This window comes from Melopsittacus undulatus, chromosome 16, assembly GCF_012275295.1.
Source record: "Melopsittacus undulatus isolate bMelUnd1 chromosome 16, bMelUnd1.mat.Z, whole genome shotgun sequence".
Classification (NCBI taxonomy): Eukaryota; Metazoa; Chordata; class Aves; order Psittaciformes; family Psittaculidae; genus Melopsittacus; species Melopsittacus undulatus.
The window spans coordinates 3,924,053-3,950,568 of NC_047542.1; the positions used below are offsets into that span (position 1 = coordinate 3,924,053).

At 55.0% G+C, this 26,516-nt stretch overlaps 1 protein-coding gene across 1 annotated transcript in view; it reads right to left on the reverse strand.

The window, feature by feature from the left end:
- The window catches only part of GRM4 (glutamate metabotropic receptor 4), a 44,354-nt gene that overhangs the window by 11,792 nt on the left and 6,046 nt on the right, over positions 1-26,516 (reverse strand). The window contains exons 2-6 of the mRNA XM_034069849.1: positions 24,474-25,267; positions 16,715-16,931; positions 7,056-7,191; positions 4,560-4,714; positions 3,939-4,079 (exon numbers count right to left, since the gene is read on the reverse strand). Coding sequence (XP_033925740.1) covers positions 3,939-4,079; positions 4,560-4,714; positions 7,056-7,191; positions 16,715-16,931; positions 24,474-24,992 — 1,168 coding nt within the window. The 5' untranslated portion in view covers positions 24,993-25,267. The remainder of the gene's footprint in view (positions 1-3,938; positions 4,080-4,559; positions 4,715-7,055; positions 7,192-16,714; positions 16,932-24,473; positions 25,268-26,516) is intronic.

A 26,516-nucleotide genomic window follows, 5' to 3' on the forward strand; every position in this document is an offset into this window, starting at 1 on the left:
AAGCAACAGTTGCTGATTCCTCCCTTTCCTGCTGCAGGAAGGTGGGATGGAGCCAGCGCTGGATGCAGAGCAGATGTCCATTGAGTGGGAACAGCCCAAGAGCCACATGCCCAAAGGTCCCTTTGGGACTGGGAGGGAAACGTGCCACTGACAGGACACTAAAGCAAACGAACAGTGAACTGACCAACAAGCAAAGCTGATATCAAGGGGATGAATTTCTAGCACATCCTTCGAAGTGATGAAAATGCTTTTGTATACATGGAGATTACTCATGCGAAACCCATCAAGTTATCTTTTCTTCCACATTATTGACGAGAGCTATTAATCTCCTCCCTGGACTTTGGGCCTTTCCCTGCATTCAGCTCTCAAGGTGCAGACAATCCGCTCTATCTTGTCAGGATAATTATCCATTGAAACACAGAGTGTAATAGACAGTCCAGGGGAGCCAAGCCATTGGGACTGCCGGCCTGCCCAGGGGACACTCAGGATTCAGGACTTACCCAGCCCAGCTCCTCAGCTCCCCAGCAGGCACCTCAAATCCCACACAGGTCCCAGCAGGTAGAATACAACCCACTGTGATAACACAGGCTGCGGAGGCTGGACTCGCCTCCCAAACATCCCTCTGGCTTGCAGCGAGCAGCGGTGGGAGAGCCCAGCTCTAGTGCCAAAGCCAGGCTGCCACAGACAAGCAGACACCTCCAAGGTTGAGCCTCTCCATCGGCACCTTGCCCCAACCCCAGCTGCTTCTGCAGACAGGGATTAAGCTGGTGCGCAGAAGGGATCTCACAGAGCAGGAAGGGAAGGCTTCTTCCCAACACAGAGACAATAAATCTCCTCCAAACTCACAATAGATCAGGACAACAAAAGGCATGCGACCCTGCTGATCGCAAGGGCTGAGCATTGTTCTAGAGCTGATAACTAATTCTGAAGTGCGTGATGAGCCCCTGCAGGCACACATGGCAGGATGGGTGCAGCCATCTCCGCAGGCAGTGGATGAGACGGCATTAGCATCAATTCCCATCACATCGCTGGCTTTCAGCAGAGTTAATCGACATCACCCTCAGTGCTGATACAGAGAGCTAGGGAAGGTGTTGCCTCTGAATCTCCACGTCTCATGGGTGCTGGTGGCAGCATCCAGCACAATGCTTTTGGGATGGGTGAGTCCATCCAGCAGCAGTCACTGTCCCTGTAAGAGGGATGCTATTGCAAACATCTCTGCAATGAGGGCATAAGTGCCCGATTGGACAGCCGGTGGAGCTGAAGGGATGCTGAGCAGAGGCATTGCTGGGATGACCTGCCTGCAGTCAGCAGGAGCCTTTTATCATCTTAACTACCAGCGAGCAGTGCAAATCCTCCCCATTGGCCTGGCTGGGGCACGCTGTGCTGGAAAACAGTCAGTGCCATAGAAAAAAACCCAGCCTCATATTGAGAGCAGTGAGAAGCAAAACAGAAAGGGGAAAGAATCTGAAGAATCCCAAATAAAAAAGGAAAATCAAATAAAAGCTCCTCTCCCCTGTGCTGATGTTGCTGCTTGACATCTACCCAAAGCCTGGCCAGGCAGAGGTGAACACAGACAAATCCCCATCCTGCTTCACCATCTAGCCCTACTAAATGAAGGCCATTATTGAGCTCTCCTGAAGAAAGGGTAGCCCATAGTCTGGGAGCATCCTGCAGTCCCCTTGTGAGTGGCACACGGAGGGACACAGCCCCCTCTCCTCCTGCTCTTGTCACCCCATTGGCTCCTGCATCCCACTTGCAGCATCCCAGCTCCTCCCCGTCTGCATCCGCATGTGTGTGAACTATTAATGAAGCAGCACTGGCAGGATCCTGTCCCAGTGTGAGCAAGGGCTTCCCACAGGACCCTTACATATAAGGGTATATATGTATAGGCTGATGGAGGGAGCTTGGATGTGGGGAAGGATGCTGAGGGGATCCTCCTGTAAAAGCAGGTCCTGGCCTAATCCTGGTCGTAGCAGGACTGCTTGGGAATGGGCACACAGGTCCTGATGGGTGCTGGAGTTGGTCTCAGGGATAAAGTGAGGGCCCACCCCAGCCCTCACCCCTCACCTTCCCATGGGACCCTTCGGTTTGGGTTTTGGGATGCAAAAGCAAGGAAACCCAGAATTTCTCTGTACATGCTGGGTTCTACCTAAACTTGAAGCTTATGGAGGAAATCATTGCAATTCCCTTTAGAAAACAACCCCAAAGGGGACATTTGCATAAGCCGTGCAAAGCAGGAGTGCACGGATCCACACAGGCAGGTTATTTGCTTCATCTCATGTTATTTCCCCTCTCTATCTGCCAAGCAAATGTTCAGGAGATAATTTATTTGCTGATGAATTCAGATAATCTAAAGACAGTGCCTAGGACATTTGCCATGTCGTGGCTTCACCAGCTCCACTAATACCTTGGCCCTGAAATATTGCTTGTTTAAACGCTACATTACGATGAAGATGAAGAGATCAGTGGTTTTCAAGCCTTGCTCATGCATTTCCCGCTGCTGGGGACCTCTTGATGCAGTCAGGGAAGACGAGAAGCTCTCAGCTACACAAGGCCATGGATACTGACATGTTCTCTTGCTCACCTTTGCTGCTGACCTAGTTCATGCCAATGCATTAGCCACAAGACTACTTGCGGAAGCTACAGTACTGGATAGCCAAACTGGTGTCCCCAGATCAGCTGAACGTGTGGGGAATGCCTGCAAGGGAGAGGATGTGGAAGCATCATCCTCATCCTCAGCAGTGAATGCAGGGGCAAAACACAGCCCTTAAGGATCAAAGCTCCCAGGCACAGTTGGGTCCATCCGCCTGCCAGCACACCAGGGCTTCCACAGGCATCCCTCCTAAGGGAAAGGGACACACATACAATGTCCCCAGTCCTGCCACATCGCAGCCTGCGAGCTGCTGTGTCGTTATCTGCCTTCAGCCGGTGCCAGGCAGGCAGTAAATCTCTCCCATCTCTCAGTAAACATGTCACCTCCTTGAGCTTCCAAGCATCACCTCGGCAGCAGCACTGTCAGCAAGACAGATCCCCCGGTTGCTTCCTTTACTGCATTAATCCCCACAAGCCTCTTTTAGCTGGAAATGGGTAAAAATGTGGGGGTTAAAGAGGAGGTTGGGGCCCTGGGATCAGGATGAGGTTCCCTGCCTGCAGTGACAAAGGAGCACATCGGACACGGGCAAACACCACTGCAGCAGTGCCTCCCATGTGGGCATCCTGCACCCTCCCATGTGGCCTGGCAGCACCATTCCTGCGGCCACAGCATCAATGCTGGCTGAGCAAGAGTCAGATCCTGACCCTGTGCTACATATTGGCCTCATTCCTCTGCAACCACCCCATCTTTCAGCCTGCTCCAGTGAGATAGGAGCTGCTTGCAAGGGAACAAGGATGCTTCAGTGGCTTCATGCCTTACACAGGACAATGGTGCTTGTGATAGCACAAGATGAGAAACAGGCAGTTGTCCAAATGCTGCATCATAGTGCAGAATTCATCTCCAAGTCCCCCAAACCTGGATGGGTTTGTACCTGCAGAAGCAGGGGCCAGGGGATGGGAGATGTGCAAGAAGTGTGCATGAGAAGGAGCTGCCCTTGGAACCCTGCATGGGGACCATGCCTTTGCATACACACCAACCAACAGGCTCCATGTGCTTCCTGTGCCACACACAGCACATCAGGATGCACAAAGGCAGGTTTGTGCACCATTCCCATCCACTTTTAGACAAGCTGCCACTGTCAGGAGCAAACATCAGAGTCTGCACAGGGCAGCCCCTGCATCCCCCTCACTCCCCAGCGATGCAGAAGCTCCAACATTTCTCCAGCCTTCCCTAAATTCCCACTTAGGTTTTTTGCCATTGCCCCCACATTCCTTTGCACCCCGTGTGCTACAGCCACACACACCCAGGAGCTGCCGCTGGCCCACAGCATCCCCACAGCTCTTACTGGTGCACTTCTTGATGCTGCTGCCCTTCTTCAGCGCGTGCCGGCTCAGCTTGCAGTGGAAATTCTCCTCCCAAAACTCAGCAAACCAGATGTTCCGGCGGTTGTTGTCCAAAGTCCTGCTGGAGAAGTAGCGGTCGAAGCCTGCCCAGGGAAGAGGGGATGGAAGGGATAAACCTCTGGGATGGCAGAGGCTCTGGGAAGACCTTAGAGAAACTGCCAGTACCTAAAGGGGACAGCAAGAAAGCTGGAAGGGCCTGTAGGGATAGGACATGGGATGATGGCTTTAACCTGCCCGAGGGGAGACTGAGCTGAGCTCTGAGGCAGAAGCTGTTCCCTGTGAGGGTGCTGAGGCCCTGGCACAGGGTGCCCAGAGAAGCTGTGGCTGCCCCATCCCTGGCAGTGCTCAAGGCCAGGTTGGACACAGGGGCTTGGAGCAGCTGCTCCAGTGGAAGGGGTCCCTGCCTGTGGCAGGGGTTGAAGCTGGAGGAGCTTTAAGGTCCTTTTTAACCCAAACCATTCTAGGATGATTTTACAGCCAAAACCTGGCAGTTAAGGGGATGCTTTCAGGGGCACAACTGACCCAGGGGGATACTGAGGGTACCCACTGAACACAGCCCTTACCTTTAACAGAGACCCGCTTGGGCAGGATGGTGACAGAGCCCTCGGCCACCTCTTCCAGGTGAAGGACGGGGGAGATTTTGGAGCCCCAGCTGTCCGAGCCCATCCAGATGAAGTGTCCTGTCTGGTTTGCCTTCTTGGCCGCCTCCAGCACCCTCCTGCAGAGAGAAGCAACAGGCGCTGGCACCATAGGGCTCCATGTCCAGCCCCATGGAAGCGGGATACTGGCACAGGGCAGGACTCTGCGCTGTTTGCATCTCCCGCTCCAGGCACTCAGCTGACACCATCCACAACCCAGTGTGTATGTGTAGACAAGAGCAAACTGTGCTGCTCTGCTCCCACACCCTCTGTCCTCCCAGCCTGGGCACGCAGGCTGCTGCTCCCACATCATTTGCATATTTGCTGACTGGTAATTGAATTTCCCCCTTAATTACACGACACTGGGGGGGGGAATCGGGTTGTGCCACAGCAGGCAGGAAACACAGCAGCAGTGTGCTCTCAGCTCCAATCTGCACTGCAGGCCATAGGAGAAAGCCAGGCAGTGCTGCCAGTGCTCAGGCTAGAGCTGAACTAGGCCCTGCTGGGCTCAGCTGGGCAGCAGTTGGGAGCCAGAGATGCCATCGGTCCTGCTGAGCATCCTCATCATGGCCAGACACTCAGCCACATGTGCTTGTGCATTCCACCAGTGACAGCCAGCTCAGAAAGCCTTAGTAGGTGGATGGGAGCTTTCCTGGATCCAACCCTCCGGGCTCTTTATTCCCAGCCCCACATGGGAGCTCATGTGGGTCCCCAGCCCCATGGAAGTGGAGCCTGGGGCAGCTTCATCCTCTTATGCAGCGAGGAAGCAGGTTTTGTGACTTGTAGGAGCTGATCACTTCAAGTCCAGATGGTGTTTGAAATGCGAGATAAGGGAGAAGTAATAAATACAAATCAAGCAGAGACAGGAGACAAGATGGGAAGAGGCAGGCTTGTGCTGGAGCTATGGGGACAGCAGGAAGCCATGCCCCATGCTTCATGCACATCCCATCACAGGGAAGGCAGCAAAGTCCGTGTCCCACTGCAAGCATCTCCAGCCATCCATGGTCATTGAGCAGGGCCAGATCTCCCCAGGGAAAACCAAATTCCTGTGGGATCAGTGATTTACACCCAATTTACGCTAAGCAACAACCATCCTCGGACCATCTTCCTTGCACACTGCAGGGGAAGCAGCTCCATCTTCCAGGTTCCATAGCCCAAGCTGGCACAAGGGTCAGGATCCACTAAACCCACGCTCACCCTGCGCGAGGTGGGGGTGTGTAAATGGCTGCTCATGGGATGTAATCCTATTTGGATGGGTAAATATTTACAAACCCCAGTTAATGGGGCTTGCCATTTACACAGCGAGGTAAATCCCCCGCTTCTCGCCACACACCCGCGTAAATGTCAGGCTTGCAGACATTTCTATTAAGGAAGGCAAAAAGAAACTTGGAGCGTTTGAGCATCTGATGTAAACTGATTTCAAATCGCAGTTTACCCACATTTACATAATGTTTGCTGATTAATAAATTAGATACTTAAGAAATCAGGGGTAGTTCCATGTGAATCATTCTGCTCCATAAACAACAGGAGCTGCAAGACCTCGCTTCGCCTGCAGAGCAGCTCATCACCTCAAAGCCTGGCTGCATCCTCAGGCAAAGCGGAAAGGGGGGTCCCCAAAGACCCCCAGGACCTGTCCCTCTTCCATGCTGAGCTGCAGAGCAGAACCAGCACCTGGATCCTGCCACAGGCGGTGCTCAGTGAGGCCCCACGGAGAGCTGAGCCAGCCCATGAGCAGCGTGAAGCAGCCAGGTTGTGGCAGCAGGGGTTGTAAGAGTGGGTTTGTTCTGCTGTGAGCTCTGTGGTGGTGTGGTTTGACAGCAATGCACCAGGCAGCCCCCCTGGTGGGTCCCTGCCACGCTGGAAGGTTCATCCTCTTCCCACTGGAGAGGCATCTGCACCATGCTGCAAAGGCAGCTACGAAGATACAGCTACACCACACTGCAGACACATCTACACCACGATAGGTACACCATGTCGCAGACACATCTGCACCAGGTCAGATACACCCCACTGTGGACACATCTACACCACATTAAATACATCATGTCACAGACACATCTATACCACGCTGCACACCTCTACACCATGTTGGATACACCACGCTGCAGACACATCTACACCATGTTGGATACACCATGTCACAGACACATCTACACCACATTGGATACACCACATTGCAGATGCATTTACACCATGTTGCAGACACATCTACAGCACGTTAAATACACCATGTCACAGACACATCTACACCATGTCGCAGGTGCACTTACACCCCGTTGCAGACACACATGCACACTGCAGCTGTGGTTGGCTCCTGTTCCAGTGCCCACCTCTGCCATTAGCATCCCGCACCCTGGCCTGGGGCTCACGTGGAGCTCACTGCGGGTGCCCTGAGGTCCATCCCCCCCGGCCCCTCCGCACCTGATATCGTCCTCATTAGCGAAGATGATGACGGCGCGAGCATGGGAGGTCTCCAGCAGGCGACGGATGATCTTGTCAAACTCCCCAGGCTTGGGCTCCCGCGGGATCTTGACGGACTGGGCCACGCACACACCCCCTGCAGCACAGAGAGCCCCCATGAGACACATCCTGCACCCCCATCGCCCCGGGCTCCTCAGCCCCACAGCCGACAAAGGGCTCAGCACCGCTCACATGTACCCAAGCCCTCCCCTTACCCCTCCTCTGCCCCACAGCTCAGCCCTTCTGCGCTGCCTCCCCTCCCATCCCACACCTCCATAGCTCCACCTTCACCCACTCCTCCCAGTACCCTCCATGTAGAGACACAACCACATCACACTCTGTGCCCCCAACAGACACACGGTCCCATCTGGGCTGCACAAACGGCTCCAAGCATCAGCTCCTTCCCAGCACAGGACCAGCTCTGCACATGCAACGGTCAAATTCCGGCAGACACAGCCCATGGGAAGTGGAGACGATGGATGGGCTGCAGCCCCAACGCAAGCCCTTCACCTGGGCACAGCATCCTGGCCCTGCAAAGAGCCCCATTCCCATCCCTGCAGCTGTGGCCAAGCTCCCAGCCCAGTTTGCCATGGGGCACTTGCAAAAGCAGCTCATTAAAATGAAAAGAGACAAAGGGAAGCTGACAATGGGAAGAGTCCCCACACATGCTGCTGGGCTCCAGGAAAGCCAGAGCCCTCCTGCTCCTGCATTTTTGCAGATGCCAATAAAAAAGAGAGATGGGAGAGAAAATGAAACATTGTGGGACCTTGTGGATGTAATTGATGGTCTCAATTTGCATAGTAAATGACACGGATGATACCTCCCTGCCATTAAAAGATCCCCACTTAAGCAAAGATCAGAGTAATTAGCACACGGCAGCAGGGAGAGATTCCCCAGTTTATGGCCCTGGAGAGGAGCAGGGATGGGGACAAGCACCGAGGAGGGCTCTGGGATGGGAGAGTTTGCTCCGTCCCCCAGAAGGAAACTGGGATAATTTGACCACTTGCAGCCAAATAAAAGAGAGTGAGAAGGATGCGATGGTGCTGAGCACATAGGGGGGGTTACAAAGCTGGAGATAACAGCATCCCCCAGCAAACACATGCTCACGGGGGGGGCATCACCCAAGCCCAACTCTGCACTCCCCAGCCACAAGGGGGGGGGGGGTTCTTTTTCCTTTCCTACAGTAAGAAATTGGGCCAATTTGCTGCTTGTTTCCCATACGGGGAGCCAGATGGATGGAGAGGAGGGAGTTGGATAAACAGACTCCCGGACAGACAGAGCAGCCATGTGAGATGGGCAGCAGCAGCACCGGCAGGATGGGCACAGCCGTGCCTGGGGCACCCAGCCTGGGTCACTGCTGAGCCCCGGCCAGGCCAAGGTGGCACCGGCTGTGCCAGCAGTGCCAGTAATCCAGCTAAGGAGCCGGTGCAGCTTAATTACAGTTTCCATGGCAATCAAAGGAGAAAATCCAACAAAAGCAGCAGTTTGCAAACACCAGAACCTCCCAAAAGCCCCAGTGTAGCACGGGTTGGTGCATGCACAAGGAGCAACAGCTCCAGGCTGGCATCAGCATATGTGCCACCAACACCACGAGGCTCCTGTGCTCTGCTCCAGGCTTGTGCACGCTCCTGAGTGTGTAACACAGGGACATGGGGGCCCAGGTGTGCACATGGCAGTTGTGGCACTGGTCCCTTCCCACCATGGCAAGAGCAAACCCAGCTTTGAGGCTCTCCTGGGACAGCAGCACAGGTTTGCACCACGCGTGTTTTATTGCCCTCGCTCCAAGCAGTGGCTTCAAACACCCCCAGGGTCCTGTGGCACTTGCAGGGGCAGCAAGAGGGACCCTTCATTAGGGACTGTAGTAACAGGACAAGGGTAATGGGTTAAAACTGAAACAGGGGAGGTTTAGACTGGATCTAAGGAAGAAATTCTTTACTGTTAGGGTGCTGAGGCACTGGAATGGGTTGCCCAGGGAGGTTGTGAATGCTCCATCCCTGGCAGTGTTCAAGGCCAGGCTGGATGAAGCCTTGGGTAACATGGTTTAGTGTGAGGTGTTCCTGCCCATAGCACAGGGGGTTGGAACTGGCTGATCTTAAGGTCCTTCCCAACCCAAACCACTCTATGATTCTATGTATGGGAAAAGGAGATGGGCCCATGAATAAGAGACTACATCAATGGCAATTCAGATATGAACAAGTCACTTGGCAGCTCTGTTAAATCAAACAAACAAGGAATGAAACAAAAAAGGGAATATGAGCAGTTAGGATATAGCAAGGACCTCATTAACACAGCAGCTGGAGGGCACAGAGCACGCAAGGGGGACATGGCCAGGCCAGCAGGGATGGGGACACAGAAAAGAGGCTGGATGCCGATTGCAAACAGATGGACCCGGATGTCTGCAGTCTCTGGCTGCACCTCCCAGGCCCTAAGGTTTAGTGAAGCTCATCAGGGCTCTCCAAGCTTGAAAATAACACAAACCCAGCCCAGGAACAAAACCCCGGAGGGTCTGTGAGCTCCATATTCCCCTCCTGCAGCCTGCACACTGATGCTGACAACACCACTTAACGTTGCTATCTCCTTTGCTAATGAAATCATCTTAATGAAAGAAAGAGGTCAAGGGGGTCCAGGGGAGGTGGCCCCGCTCACCCCGGGCTGCTCTCAGTGCCTGCATTATTCATGGCCCCCGGCATGGCAGCAGGAAAGGGGATTTGCCAAGAGATGCTCCTGCTGTCTTTGCACAAAAAATCCATTTAGTCAAAACACTGCTTCAAAGCCAGAAATCAAAGCAAGGAGGCAGAGGTGATGGGGAGGAGGCAGAGGTGATGGGGAGGAGGCAGTGGTGATGGGGAGGAGGCAGAGGTGATGGGGAGGAGGCAGAGGTGATGGGGAGGAGGCAGAGGTGATGGGGAGGAGGCAGAGGTGGTGGGGAGTAGGCAGAGGTGATGGGGAGGAGGCAGAGGTGGTGGGGAGGAGGCAGAGGTGATGGGGAGGAGGCAGTGGTGGTGGGGAAGAGGCAGAGGTGGTGAGGAGGAGGCAGTGGTGGTGAGGAGGAGGCAGAGGTGATGGGGAGGAGGCAGAGGTGATGGGGAGGAGGCAGAGGTGATGGGGAGGAGGCAGGTGATGGGGAGGAGGCAGTGGTGATGGGGAGGAGGCAGAGGTGGTGGGGAAGAGGCAGAGGTGATGGGGAGGAGGCAGAGGTGGTGGGGAGGAGGCAGAGGTGGTGGGGAGGAGGCAGAGGTGGTGGGGAGGAGGCAGAGGTGGTGGGGAGGAGGCAGAGGTGATGGGGAGGAGGCAGAGGTGATGGGGAGGAGGCAGAGGTGGTGGGGAGGAGGCAGAGGTGATGGGGAGGAGGCAGAGGTGATGGGGAGGAGGCAGAGGTGATGGGGAGGAGGCAGACATTCTCCCTCCTCCAGCAGGACACCACAGCATCACTCCGATGCACTCCCAGGCACCCCCCGACCCCCGAGGAGGGGAGCAGGCTCTGCAGGCAGTACCTGCACAGCTCCCCCTGCACGCTGCCAACATCCCCTTCCTAATCCCAGCATTCAAATGAGATTCCCAAACCCAGAGTTTTAATTGGCGAGCGGCAGGCGGCTCCCCTGCCCCAGGGTTCGTTATTCACATCACTTCAAAGCCTCCAGGAGCCAACTCATTAGAGGAGAAGTCATTAGGGACACGGCTCTGTGCCCTGGTGGAGGCAGAGCTCCTGCGCCATCGTGAGACTGGAAGGCTTTGGTGTAACCACGGAGCACGGGATGTCCTGCACAGCCCAGGGCTTCCCTCATCGTCCATCTGCCCGTCCACCCTCAACACTGCTGCAACAAAGCAGCTTTGCAGTGCGGGGAAGGCTCCGTACATCCCACAGGTACCCACACACAAGCCAGGTTGATGGTGGAACAGTCCCATGCCATGGCACAGGCCAAGTGCTGGTAAACCATCCCAGGTCCCACCACACATGGCTGTAATCTCTCATTTGCTGTGGCAAAACCCTAATGACAGTGATACCCGGATTATCCAGCATAGAGACTGCAACACCACATTAGTCCCAGCCCCACTGATGGCAAAGCACCTCCACTAGCAGCTCAGGTGAGCCTGAGGACACCTTTGTCACACAAAATCACCCCCAACACATCCCCTGGTGCAGCCAAATCTCAGCTCTTAGACTCCTGCACTTCACTCCCAGGTGGGCATCTCACCCCTTCCCTCCTAAGAATGCGAAGCAGCAAGTGATGGAAACTCACCAATCCCCACATTAGTCCACTTCAGGGACAGTGGGTCCCTCTTTGTGTGTCACGGGCTCTGCATCACACATCCCCATCACTGGAGGCTCCTGGCACTTGCTGCCTGCCTCATCACTGGAACCAGCTCAAATACTGCTCTTGAGGGATTTGAAATCTCATCAGACATTACCAATTTGAGCAATCTGAGCCTGCTTTTCAGCTGCCTGCATTGCTGGCCTAAATCAGTAATTAATGAATTTGTAACAGGGGAAAAGCAGGAGAAAAGAACCAAGTGCTCAGCTCAAACCCAGGGCCCCGGGCAGGACAATGGGGAGCACAAAGTTTGGGTTTCTCATGTAGGAAATAACACCACAGCCTGTGTCCACAGAGAGGATCTTCTGCTAAATACCTAGCCAGGGACTCAGGTGGGTCAAGCTCCACCAGCTACTGCATCCCTTGTGGGTGAGCTGCTCCTTGGACTGTCTCTGTCCCCCTCATCCTGCTCCAGCCCTGAACTGGGAAGAGCCAGGAGACTTTGGGATTTTGGGGATGTTTATAGCAAGATTTTGCACCCTTCCCTCCTGACCCAAGCCCACATCACAGAGAGCATCCCCGGCCTCAGCTTCACTGATCCCCAAGGGCTGCATCTCCATCCTCATCCCATCTCAGACCAGACCTTGCTCCACAAAGCCGCTGGCATTTGCCTGGTATGACCCAGCCTGGGTCACCTGCAGGCAGCCCCTGACACACACCATAATACTAAAGAGCAAGTGAGGAAATGCAGGTTGTGGTGGTGTGCACAGTGTTGACAGCAGCAAAAAGCAAAGAAGCACTGGGGGGAAGAGAGGTAGGAAAATACCCAGGAAATGTGGTTTCTGCCCCTGAGGAACCTGCAAGACCCAAAGTGGTGATGGCAGCAGAGCCTCAGGGACCAGACCTGTTCCTCCAGCTGCTTCAAAAGGTGCCACATCCAGTAAGAGCTGGGCTAACGTCTGGGCAGGGGTTGGGATGATAGAAACAGCACAAAACTCAGGGGATGGGTATAACCAGGGACCCTTCCTAAGCCACGCTAGAAAAGGACCTCTCAGAGATGGTCCATTCGAGCCCCAGAGGGGACAGAGATGCTGCCACCCTCAGTGTTACCAGACACAAAACAGCCACAGGAAAAGCTTCATCCAAACCCCCACGTTCTCACAGCAAAGGGACACATCAGGCTCTCGGCATCGTGCCATGGGACAGCATCCAGCTCTGTGCTGGCTGCTGAGCAGCAGGATCTGGCTGGGGAGCCGAGACGGCGGCAGCAAATGCCAACCCTCGGTGAGCCACAGTAACTGAGTGCTGACTGCACAGGAACAGCATCCTCAGGGATGAAAGGGAGCTGGATCAGCCCTGCTCTGCCCTATTGCTGGGCACACCTTGCTGTCATGGGGTGAAGGTCACTTGCTTTATAGAGGCAGGTACCCACCAGCATCGTCCTCCCATCCATCCCAGTTGTCCCATGGAAATGGCATCCATGGGATGCAGAACAATGGCACTCCCCAAGGCCTGCCAATAACCAGGATTGGAGACGTCTGCATATACAGATCTGCCATAAAGTCATGTATTCTGTGCTTGCTTATGCTGTAAGACTTGGGAGCGGCTTTTGGGGGGCAGCATCCTGATGCATCAACCAAAAGTAATGAACCCGGCTAAAACCAGAGAGACACAGCCGTGAATGTCACATGGGGATGAACAAATGCATCACAAATATGTATCAGCCTCTTAAGCAAAAATACAGAAAACTCAGCGAAGGATAAAACAAAAGAGGGGGGGAAATGACAGCGTAAAATTGATCCAGACACATGACTAAGGAGTCTTGCATTTGGCTGGAAATATTACCCTCTTCACAAACCCAAGTGCTGCACATTACGACGCGTGGCATAACATGCCGTGCTCACCAGCTAAATTACATAAACATAAATCTAATCATTCATCTCCCAGAGCTCAGCGACAGCAGAGATGTCAATGCACACAGAGCCAGAGGGCTGCAGATGGGTCTGTCTGTCCACCAAAAGGATGCCAGGGAGCAGGGTCACAGGGAGATGCTGCACTAGAAGGGCTGGAGATGCAGACACCCCAGTGCTGGCCTTGCCTTGCACCTTGGTACCAAATATAAGCACACCTGACATCCCCTGCCTCTGCAGGCTGCTTTGGGGGAGAGCACTTAAACCACTTTAAAACAGCCAAGAAAATTCATCCTTTGCAGACTTTCCATCTCTGCAGTGCTAGCACCCAAAACTCTATGGCTCTAGTGAGTAATGACTGTCTGGGCATCAGTGCAGCCACCAGCAATTGCCAGGGGCCAACAGCATAATTGCCAGGGTAATTGCAATATATAAGATGCAATGTCCCAGGCTGTCTCAGCAGCACAGGGCCAGCCCTGGCTGTTAGAATAACCCATCCCCAGGGGGGATTTCTTCTCCCCTCACTGGCTGAGGGCGCTGGTTTGTGCCCTGAGCAGAAGCACTTCCCACTGCGACAGCGAAGGCTCAAATATGAGGCTTTGCTAAAAATTGAAACTGAAGGTCAAGTTGATAATGCATCAGAAAGCAAACAGCTTGAATGCTAACTGCTAACTACAGCAATGAGCATTATTGCCTGATGGAAATAAAACCTGACTCCCAAGACTCAGGCTTGGCGTGAGGAATGAAGCAGAACGTGGCTTGGGAGGAGAGCAGGGACAGGCTCACCCTGATGCTGGGGCTGGGGGAGAAACCCCCCATGCTGCCCCATGTAAATGCCCCTGCATGGGGACATTTCAACACCTCACAAACTGCTGGCAAGCCCTTGGCAGAGGCCAGATCCTCAGTCATCCAATAGCCCTTTTACATCACTTTGATGGCTGGAGACTCTTTGAAGCAGCAATAAATCACAGGACCCTTTATGCTGCCGGAGAAGCACAAACAAGAGCCAGGTGTATACAAGCAGGCTGTAAGAGAGGGAATAGACCCTTCACCCATTGCCAGTGGCTCTGTGCTGGTATATAAAGGTATTTGGTGTCTGCAGGATTGGTTTTGCTCCAACCTCACCATTATTTATGGCTGTGGAAGGGATCTTCCATGGGCAACCCCCCCCAGCGCTCCCTCCAGGTGAGATGCTTTAGGCAGCAGCTTGGAGCCCACTTGGACGCTGTGCTCAGGCTAACACACGATGGCTCTCACAAACAACCGTGTTCCTGCAGCGGTGTTAGTGCTGATAACGCACAGGCTGCACTTACACCGCTGTTATACCGCAATTACAGTGGAATTATGCTTTTTGATAACTAAATTATCACTAATGCACATAATCGTTGGGTTATGAGGATACACAAATTACAGGACTGCCTCAGCCCTGGATTAATACGTGTGCATTCTGACTCGATGTACACTCGTTTACTCTGCAATTACGCTGTCATATCATTAACCATCTGGTTATATGGATTTGCGGTAACCACAGGTATCTCAAAGAAGTGCTCATGCTGTGGTGGGCTCCAGTCTCAAACAATGCTCCTTACCAGTGCTTTAGGGTTCAAATTGTGCCTGTGCATCAACTCACTCCTCCCAGCCATGGGCATCCCCACATTGGAACCCTCCAGCCATGTCTGCTGTGGGATAAGGGCATAACAAGGCCAGGAACGGGATAGCAAAGCTGCTGAACCCAATATTACTGTTACTTCTCTGTGACATCCAGCATTCCAATCAACCCTGCCCCAAGCACCCTGCAAGACAGGACCTTCCAGCCCAAACGGGCAAGGAAACTCCCTTTTTGAGGTGGAAAAATGCTAAAGATGATGCAAAAATGTCCTCCCAGTCCGAAATAAGAGGCTCCTTTCCCTTATTCCTCCTGTACTCGGATGAGTATCTCATTACCACCACCAGCCAGATGGGGCTGCTGTGAGCACTCACAACCCCCAGTAGGGTTAGTGGGGAAGCCCTTCCATGGGACACCCCATTCCCCAAGGCATCTCTCTAACTCCCCTGGACCTGCCAACACACCCGACAGATCCACATATCCCCTGCAGCAACTCACTGTCACCGCCGGTTGATGTGACACAACCCAGCACCGCTCACACCCGCATCCCCATCACAGGGCACGCAGGTAGCACACCCAGCGTACAACAAGCATCGCACCCGCCTACTCCAGAGCATCCCCGCACGCTGCTCCTTGCAGAACCACAGCTCCATGCAAATACTCTGCTTTTCAAGTTAAAATCCTGAAGAGCAGTTTCCAGGTTGAATCCCCAGATGGGTTTCTCTGCATATTAAAAGCACAGCCGGTTCCCAGTTCCAGGGCGCGGGCGCGAGACAGAATTAACACTGTTCCTATTTATAGGGCTTTGATTAGGAGCTCGTCACCTAGAAGTTTTTATTCCCTTTATCCATTTATAAGGCCATAACACAGTTTGACTAGCTCCAGATAGGCTGGTGTCCCACCGACTTTGCCAGAACTTAATGTGCCATTCAGATACAGTTAAGCCAGTAATAGGCAGCAGCCTGCGCACTGCAGGGTTTTAACTGGCTCAGAAAACACTCTTTAGCTCCCGTCTTACCCCATTCACATGATGCTGCAAAGCACAAGTGATGCCAGAGGCAGGAGGGACCCTGGTGCTGTGCCAGTCCCTCTGTAGGGTCTCAGGGCAGGTTCAGGCTCATGGTAATAGCATCCACAACAGCAACAGCCAGGGCTCCTCGCCCATCGCAGCTGGTCCAAGGTTGGTGCTTGGCCACCAGCAGGTACCCACAGGCTCGTCAGTGCTCCCAAGGCTGCTAATCCCCCCTAAGCATCCCAGCGCTCCTGTCAGCAAAATGCTTTCTGGCTCCAGACAAATCCTCTCAAGGAGTTCTGCTGAGCATGGACTTTCTGCCTGTCCAAAGCCTATAGGCAAATTAGAGCACCTGCCTTCAGGGATAACTCCACTCAGACTGGGAGATGTGGGTACTGGTGCCAACTTTTATCTTCTGCCAAAGCCTGAGAGTATTCGAGCATCATAGCTCAGACACAGAGGGAAGGGGTTTGACCAGCTCGCTAGATCCAAGGTCTCCTGGTGAGCAGGGAATGGGATGTCAAGATGCTTTCTGAAAGGAGCCGGCAGCAATAAAGCAAGCTGCCCTGCAGAGCAGAGATACCTCGGGATTCCTGGCCCCGATTCTTGCTGGAGGGCTCAGCTCTTTGCTGGCCACCACATTGCCCTTGCAACAGCACAGCCCCAAAACCTGCACCACACCATGGCATCCTCCCCTGCTCACACACTACAATCACATCCCACCTCAGGCCAAGCTCAACCAGAGGCATCCCTCCATCCCCATCCACAACCTCTTCTTGTCCAGCCTCACCTGCTCCTAAACCCATGCCGAGCTCCCAGCCCAGGAGAAGCCCACTCACCATCCTCCCTGGACTTCTGGATGAAGGCTTCCACGCCACTTTCACCATAGCTGCCCTCGGAGGCCAAGGTTGAGACGTAGTTCCACTTGAGGGCTTTGACGATGTCCACCATCGCCTGGGCCTGGTAGGTGTCGGATGGGACCACACGAGAGAAGAAGTCATAGCGGCTGTTGTCGCTTAGGTCCGGAGCGGTGGAGGCATAACTGATCTGTGGGATCTGGGATGGAGGGGGGGAAAGACAAAGCATCAGGAGAAGGAGGTGATCTCACCACACTGCTGGGGATCCTTCTAGTCAGGACGACTCCAGGATCTCCCAAAGGAGAACAGAAACCAGCCCTAGGACACAGCAGACACTAACAAGTCTCCCTGAGGTCCACCAAGGAGCCCGGCAGCCCCGGGCTCTGCAGGGAGAGGTTCAGAGCATCCCAAGCTTTCATTCCTTCACATGATGTGTTCACTACCTGACTGCATTGATCCCCCCTCCCTGCTCCATGTCCATGGAGCCTGGGGACCGTCTGGAGCTCAGGAACACCCAGCAGGACCCCAGAAGGGTTTCCCAAGCATCACACGAGCCCAGGATAGGAGAGGCCAAAGAGAAACCCTTACTTCTGCCCTGGACAGCACTGCTAAGGTCTCCCCTCTTTGGCTTCCTGCCCCAGGAAGGACAGATCCAGCCCCACCTTGCCAGGTCCTGTCCACCCAAGCCATAAATAAGCCCTTTAAATTAACCAGAGCTGCTGCACCTCACACAGTACATTAGAATGATTTAGTACCGCAGGATCATGCGATGCTTAACACTTACACAGCACTTCACATCTCCAAAACACATAACAGATCTTAATTTATCTTAAAGATGGAATAGGCTTATTAAATTATCAAGCCCAGGTTCTCCCTGCCAGCCTGAAGCTCCCTACCACAGACATACCGAGCACCCAGACAGCCCCATCCATCATCCTCTCCTCCCGCACAGGCAGGTACCAGTCCTGGGCCAGCAGAGCCCTGCCCAAAAGCAATATAATCAGAAGGGCTGGAACCCTGGGGCAATCAATGGGGCTGCAGAGACAGCATCAGCTCTACCTGGAGCTGGCACAGCCCTGGGAAGGGTCCAGCCACCCGCTGCCCTCTCGCCTTCCTATAGATGCTGCTTTATGCCAGGATAAAGCAAACAGAGGAGGAACAGCCCAGGGCATCGCTGATCCCAAACCACCCCTTGTCTTGAGGGCAAGCAGCAATCCCCAGCTCCAAGAGGGCTTTCCCCTCCCCTGCTCCCTCTAATCCAGTTTAGGAATAATTCAGTAATCGCAGCCTGCAGGAGCACAAACACTACTGGAGCCTCAGGGGACTGCAATGGATCCCAGTAATCCCACAGGCTCAGCAGGCACCTCCATTGTGCTCAGGCTGCCTTTGGCCTCACTCATCACCATTCCCCATTAAGCAGTTAGCCCATTCCCAACAGCAGAGACACCCGGGTGGGCTTGGAGGGGACAGGGAAAGGTTTGGGGTCTGTGGGAATCCTATTTGGTGTTACAAGACCAAGTCACTTTGCTGGGTAGCAGCATCCCAAGGATGGGGAGATTTGCACAGACCCCACAGACCCTCCCGGGTGTCCCAACCCTCCCAGGTCCCACAGCACACTCCATCCTCCTCCGTTCCTGCTCCCAGGCTGCACCTTACAGCTTCTCCTTTGTTTCTCTGTTATTTTCCCCTCTTCCACTCCCATCTTCTCTCTCTATTAATGCAATACCCGTGTTATAAACCCACGACTCCACATGAATGCTAAGAGGCCCCTGGAAAGGAGCAGCCACCCTGCTACCTACCTGCAAAATGTACAATGGGGAAAAAGGGAGAGATGGAGAGGGAGAGGGAAAGGAAGGAATCTTTATCAAAGCACAAATGGGATTTACTCTCTGTGACCGCCTGCTCTGTGCTCCTTTCTGAGGGGCTGCGATCTGCTCCTGGGGTACCTGTGGCCGGAGCTGGTGCATGAGGCTTGATTAGAATTCAGCTCAGCAGGTAAGGTGCTCCCTGGGCAATCTTTCATCCTGCTCTCACCTCCTCCCTACTGTCAGCAGGGCCGGCCAAAGGATGGACACGAGGGCTTGGGATGGAGGTGCAACGTGTCCATGCAACAAGGACACGGAAAGCAGTGGTGCCCATGTCAAAGATGTGAGAGCAGGGATGCAATCCTGCCTTTCCAAAGGATCCTTCCCTAAGGAAGGTTTTTCTCTGCAGAGTGGTTTAGTTTAAACAGATCCCTCCCTGCTCAGCAGCTCTGTGATGGAGGCTGCCACCCATCCCATTCCATCCCATCCCATCCCAGCTCAGTTGGGGCATGGCTGCATTTGACCCTTGGCTGCTCATCCTGCTCAAAGGCCTGCTGGAAAACAATGCCTAGAAAATACCTGTTGACCTACAGGCTACAAACTGGAAGCTGTATTTTAACAGGTGAATGGAAAGAACAGTTCTCTCTCACTCCTCCGCCTCGGATGGAAGTGAAAATAAAGTACCAGTTCCCAAATGACCATTTCATAGACTCCTTCTGCCTTTTTCCTCCCTCTGCCTTTTTGATCTCCTGGTCTACAATAGCCTAACTCGTGGCAGCAGCTATTTTCTCAGATAAAAGACAAAAGTCCTTTTAGGTCCATAAAAGCAAAATGCAGGCAGAGAATTCAAGGTTCTTAGAAAGAAGGCTGCAGTGGGAAGGGGGAGCTGGAAGCATCTCAGCTGCACATTTGGGCATCACTAGTACCTGGCCTGGCTCATCTCCAGCCTGGGATAAATACTGCGGTGGTAGTAGGAAAACCAGTGGGAGCAGCTCCCCTGCATCCCAAGGCTCCCTTGTCCCATCAAGAGTGGGGAGGATCCCCAGAGCAGGGGGTACAACTTCATTCCTCCCATTTTGAACCAAGAAACAGAGTCAGCATCATCCAGAAGCACCCCCAACCTGGATAAATGGCCCTCAGGATAAGAAAGCAGGCAGGAGCTGGGATTGGGGTTGTCACCCTGCTGCTCCCAGCCTCTGGGTCAACGGACTGGTATGATCAACTGCAAACACACTGCAAAACCCCTGGATTTCATACCCATTACATTCACACCATTTACGAACCGGTGCAGCATTTACCGGTGGCAGACAGACCGCAGAGAATTGGGTAAAGGCAGTGATTTCAGCACAGCCCTCCCCGAAGCTTAAACCATCAACGTGAACATCAGCCTGAGCAGCCAGGAGGGAAGGAGCCAAAAAGCACACAGGGCATCACACAGCCAGAGCCACACACACCGGTCGGGAGCATCCCCATGAGCAGGGGCTCCTGCAGCAGCCCCCCCATGCCAGAAACAAGGTCAGGAGCAGCTAATTCCCTAACCATAATTATTAATTTTCATGCATATCTTATGCAAACCTCTGCTTCACTGACAAGATGGGATTGATTTAATTAGAATTTCCATCATCGAGCCATTTGGACGGCAGCTTTTAATTAGGGAGAGCGTAAAGCACCGCAGGGGCTTGGAGGAGCAAGGGGCTGAGCAGGGATGGCCGGGTCTTGTCATAGGAACAGAGCGAGCTCCAGCCCCCATCCCACAGCCCCATCCAGCACCACAACAGGCTCCAGCCTTTGGCATCTCCCACAGTGCACAGAGCCTGAGCTGCTCACCAGGTATCTGTGCCTCAGTTCCCCCAGCTGAAAATGGGAGCTGCTCCAACTCCCATTGAAATCATTCCAAGACCACCATGCGCCGGCACACTGCAGAGCCGATAACAGCCCTGATAACAGCTCTGATGCCATGCAAGGCAGCACTCCGGGGTGACACATCAGCAGCAGGCTCCCCTTGCCATGACCCGTTAAATGGAGCCTGTAAATCAAGCAGCTCAGCACTGGGCTCCCACAGGCCAGGCTCAGGCTGCTCCATCCCTTCCGTAAATCTGGCTCTTGTCAAGAAATAAAGCCCTGGGAAGCAGCTGCGGGAGCAGCTCCCGGCCAGCCCTGGCACTGGATCACAGCGACAGAGACAGCTCCTCCGGGGGGGCCAGCACCAGATGTAAAACCAGCTACAGGAAACTTTCTCTTACTGGACCCAGCTCCTCATGCCAGGGAGGCAAAACCCTGGTGCTGCCAGAGGGTGGTTGCACCCAACCAGAACCAGCTTATCCCAGCTGAGAGCGAAGCGCAGGGTGCACAGAGCCATGGATGCTGCCCTTTGGCAACCCCAAGCTTGCTGCCCCCCCTGCCTTCAGCCTCCTGCTCCTCCTCGCTGATCCGTGCCATGCCCAGGGACTGATGTTGTGGGGCCGGGAGGTGCAATTTGTTTCATAAACCCCATAAAGAACAAGAAAATGATGGGGCAGGAGTGGGTGATTAATCAGTGTCCCCCAGCTGATCTCCACCTTCATGAAGGTTATTTACCCACCAAGTGGGAAGCGTGGTTCCAAATGCAGCATCCCTCCTGCCCCACCATCCCCAAAGCCTCCAGGCAGCCCTGATGGCAGGGAGCAGACACAAGCCTGACCCAGCTCTGCACATCCTCCCTTGCCATGGCAACGTGGCCCCAAAACCTCCCGTGCCCACAGGCACCGAGTACCCCCAGCTCCCCCTGCACACACAATGGGCATCGCCTTGTGTTAGGTGAATTACTCATGCTGTAGAACACCCCTGCACTAAAAAAAGCTGCTGCACTCACTGCCATGGAAAAAAACCCAAGTGCCTCAAAGTGTCTGGCACATGTTGAGCCCACGTCAGTGCTCCTCACCCCGGCTTGGGCTTTGCCAGGTCACAGCCCTTTCTAGATGGGGTAGAAAAATGCACCCCAGACCCTAAAACAGCCTTCTGGGGATCCCATTTGCAAGGAATGGACCCGGTTCCTTTTACACCATCATCACTGTGGTGGCTCAGGAGAAAGTGAGGAGAGCTGGGGCTGGTGAGCTAAAGGGGAATGGGTGGGAAGGAGCTGGAGCGTGCCAGAAGGCTCTCAGTGACGCCAGAGAGATGCTATCGCAAAGAGCCAAGACCGGGGATATGGGGGAAGGTTTTTCTGCAGGCAGAGCTATGAGGAGTGATGAAACCAGCTTGGACAGAGGATGCCACATCTGCAAGTTGTTCCACTGATGTACAGCTTTAATTAGGCAGTGGCATCTAACGAAGGACACGTTATGTATGCATGTAACACAGGAGCAGCAAGCCCCAGGCAGGAGGAGCAAAGGCTCACTGGAAGCACTGTGGGCTGCGGAGGGAGTAGGGAAGGGAGCATGGGATGGGGTGAGGGTCCATGGACAGCATCATCCTGGGGCACAGCAGCCATTGCCACCACTCACATGGTTGGAGGTAGAGAAGGGGCTGCTCCAAGCTCCCAGGATAAGGTGCAACCCTTGCATGGTGGGATGCAGACCTGCTGTGACTCACCTATGGCTGCTGGAGCGGGGCAAAGGAGCAAAGGAAGGGATGATCCCACGGGTGCAGAGGTGCAAGCGCTCACCAGGCCAGGGAGAAGCTGTTTGTCGAACCTTCCAATTGATTTTGTGCCTGTGCAGTCACTGGATGTGCTACAGCCCTGTCAGAGAACCACTTCAGCAGTGTCAGCCTCAAAGGACCTAGAAGGCATTTGGAATGCCCCTGCGCTTCCTGCTGCTGTAGGGGACACCAAGCTCCATCCAGGGCAGGCAGCCTTGGTGCTTTCCCAGCATCTGGTGCCGATCCCTCTGTTTCAGCTCCCAGCACTTCACACCAGCATCCCCTTGGAGGGCCACGGGTGCCAAGGGGGACACGAGCAGTGAGCAACACTCACCTCGAGCTGCGAGGCCACAGCAGGAGCCAGAGCTCCAGCAAGCATCATTCCTTTAGGGAATGGGCAAAGGCAACGGCCTGTGTACGGTGCCCGCAAGGCAAACGCTCTGCTGAACCTTGAGCAGAGTCACCCGAGCTTAAAGGTCAGCGGCAGCGTGAAATGGAAGTTGCCTTATTTTCATTTGAAGCATGTCCCTGCCATAAACCCACTATTTGAATAACAAAGAGCAGCAGCAGCTCCCGGGTTGTGGCAGGGGGATGAGTCCTGGAGCTCCTGCAGGAACATGCTGTGCACAGCAAGGTGAAACGAGACCCCCACACCCCATGGGAATGGTGTCCCTGTGCTGGGGACCACCGGGGAGTGCATGTGCCCCTACCACAGACAGGGATTCACTGCTGGGGCTGAGCTCATCCTGCATCCTCCCTCCCCAGAGGATCTGATGCCTCCATCCTCTGCCTGCCCATCCACTCCACTGTCACGCTGGGCTGGATGTTAAAGTTACTGGGGACACCCAGGGCTATAGACATGCCCTCAATGGGCCACCAGCAGCACCAGTGCCAGGCTGCAGGGCTGGGACATGGGTGTACCCGAGCTCAGCAGCATCCTTCCTTCCCACACAGGTCACAGCGGCTTTGCTTGAAGAGCAAAATGAGAGGAGGAGGAGGAGGAGGAGAAAAAACCCAGTAAGTAATAAGCTTGGAAGGGTGCAGGTACCCCCCTTCCTGCAGCTGTCACTCTCCTGCCTCCTTTCCCGCTGCCTCCCTCCTCCTCTCCGCAGCAAGCATTCCATCTTTTTTGTCTCAGCAAATAGCTTTTAAGTTCCTCCCGCTCCCTCTAATTTATATTATTTTAATTATTGAGCAGCCGCTCACTCATGGCCTGGAACATTCACACGGTTGGGAGAAGGGGACCCAGAAAAAAACCAAACTCCATCAGCGATCTGGTTTCTCCATCTTCACTAACAGCTTCAGCCCTCCCAAGAGGGCACCCAGCGCTCACCAGAGGGAGAGGAGAGGGAAAACGGCACCAATCCTGCACAGCGGAGGGGTTCGGGGCGCTGGGACCTGCTCTTGTTCAAACATTCTCTAGCCCAGGGACCTTGCTGCAGAGAAATAAATGCACAGCAAGGGAGGAAGCAATTATCAACTCCTCGGCTCTCCTGCGGCTGGCTCAGAGCATCATCCCTCCGCAGCCCCGTGCCCGTTCCCCACTGCACACCCCAGGCCAGTGGCACAGGACAAGTGTCCCCAGCCCGGCTGATGTCCCCTGGGCTGGAGCAGAGAGCGCTCACAGCCATCCTCAACCCCTCCATCCCAGCAGGGAATGCAGCAACCCTGCTGCTCCCCAGCCAAAACCTTACATTTTGGGTGTCAAACCCACAGCCCCTTATGGAGCCACCCCCTGTGCAGTGTCAGGGGGGTCTATACTGAAATGCTCCATCAGCTGCTCCAGGTCTATAGGTGACAGCACAGGCAGGGAGGTGTCTGGTGTGTCTCATACGATGGCAGAGTGTCCCACAGCCAAGGTACCCCCAGATCACCCCCCAGGTGACACAGACAAAGCCAAACCCCATCAAGTAACAGGCAGGGACAGGGGTTCCCAGGATGCTGAGCTCTCTCCAGCCTCAGAGCTTTACAAGATCCACTACAAATGAGCCCTAAGCAACCCAATCAGACCGCAGCAGGTTGAGTCCCCCCCATCGTCCCTTCCAGCCCAAGTTATCCCACCCCCTGCAATGCAACCTCCCTCCCACAGCCCCACTGCCAGCAGGAGCATCATCATCCCCCCCCGCACCACGAAGCTGGGGGAGAAGAGATCAAAATCCTCCTGCTAACAGTGTCATCAGTGGAGGGGATGGAGGAGGGGATCCCCAGGGAGCTGGGGGAGGCAGGAGAAGACATTTAAAGACTGCCTGCCCCCAGCCATGGAGGAACAGGGCAACAACACCCACGGTGGTTATTGATACCCTCCCACCGAGCCCTACCTTGAAGAGCCGCAGGATGTTGGCCACCATGATGGAGACGGAGCTGCCCGAGGCACCGATGACGCCGACCACCCGCTCGGGTTTGGTGATGATGGGGGGGCCGCCATTGACGCAGCGCACCTCGGTGCTGTCCTTCTCAATGAGGGCTTGCACGAAGGTCAGCGACTGCTCCAGGGCGTGCGTGTCCCTAGAGCACGTGTCCAGGATGCGGGCGCCCAGCGTGATGTTGGGGAGCAGGTCGGGGTCGTTGTTGATGCGGTCCAGGGCGAAGAGCATGGCCTCCAGGCGATGGATGCCCTTCTCCTTCTTCAGCTCCCCGCAGGCTTTGCCCTCCACCCCGCGGCCATGCACGGGGAAGAGCCCCCCGAGCGTGATGTCCCCGTCGATGCGGATGGAGTTCATGTGCGGGTAGCCCTGGCCCTTGGGCTTGGCGGCAGCGCCGGGCGCCCACCCCCAGCTCCAGGCACTCAGGAGGAGGCAGAAGGAGAAACGCTCCATGCAAAAGGAACCCCGGCTCATTGCCAACGCTGGGGCAGAGCTCGAGCCCAGACCGGCAGCAGTCAGGGAGCGCGGCTGGCGCGGGCGGGCGGCACGGCTCCGGGCATGGCTCCCAGTGCTCCCAGTGCGCTCTGCTCACAGCCCCATCAGCGCCTTCCACCCGCGGTGCTGGACCCCCAGGAGCAGCGGGCGGCCGGGCTGCAGGAGGGTGCTGGGTTCTGCATGGCTACGCTGGGACAAGGTGCGGTGATGGAGACACAAGCCCGAGCGATGCTTCGGGTCCTTCCTCCAGAGCCCTTGGTGAGGGGGACGGGGGAACAAGAGGGAGAGAGAACATTAAGCATGAGTATGAGAAAGGCATCAGCTCTTCTGAGCTTCCATTAGGGATCCCAGCAGGAATCAGCACCGGGGGTCACTGCAAGGAAGAGATTTGGGATTCATTTGATTTTGGATTCACGGCAGCAGCTCTGGCTCAGCTCAAACAGCATCCGGGCAGAGGGGCTGGTGAGGAGCCCCCAGCTCGCTCTGCACCAAGCTCGGTGGCCAGCCTGGGGCTGGAGGGAGGACCTGGGACCCTGTCCCATCCCATCCCCTGGTCAGAGAGCTGCCAGGGTGGGACAGGCCCCAAGACAGTGCTCAGAGGGGGCACCACATGCACCCACAGCCCTGGTCCCTGCCTGCCCCACAGCACCTCTCCTGCCCCAGGGCACAGCTGAGCACGGGAGCCAAGCAGCAGACTTGAGGCTGAGCTTGATTGAGACCCTGAGCCGATTTGGGTGTTAAACCTGGTGTTTAAACAGCTCCTCCTCCCCTGAGCATCCCCTCCCTTGTCCCACCGATGGCCCAGCCAGACACTGCCTCCTGCCTCAGCAAAGCAGCCTGAGGCTGAAGATCCCCCCAGGCCTCTTCCCTGCACCACCTTCCCCTGCTGAAGGACCTGAGGCTGTTTCCCAGTGCTGTTATCAATTGCCTGCCATGAGTCCCCACAACCCGAGTGGGCTCGGAGCTCATCTGTGGCTTAAGCAAGAGCCGGCCCAGACAGGCGCTGCCCAAGCTCAGCATTACGGATGTGAATCACTACCCAAAGCTCTGCAGATCCCACCGCTCTTCCTCCAGACCACTGATTCCTGAACCAGCAGCTGCTTCCTTGCAAGATCCATTATTGACATCTACAGCAGCAAATATCGACAGCACCGAGGGCTCATCCGAGCTGTGGCAGGAGTTTGGCTTCCTGGCTGCCCCATGCGAGCAACCCGGGTCTGCCAGAGCTAACAGTGGCAAGGATGGATGGTCAGCTCTGTGCTGAGAGCAGCAGGCTGTAAAGGCCCTCAGACCCTGAGCTGGGTGCCCATGAGGGAGGACAGAGGGAGAGAATGGTCCCTTGGGAAACAGAGGGGAAAACTGGGGGTGAAGGCAGTGGGAGCAGTGAAATGCCCCCAGGCTGTGCCCATGGACACAGGCTGCATCCTGACCCACACACCAACACCTGTATCCCAGCCCCTCACCATTGCAGGAGCCTTCTGCTCGCAGCTGAGGGGGGTTTTA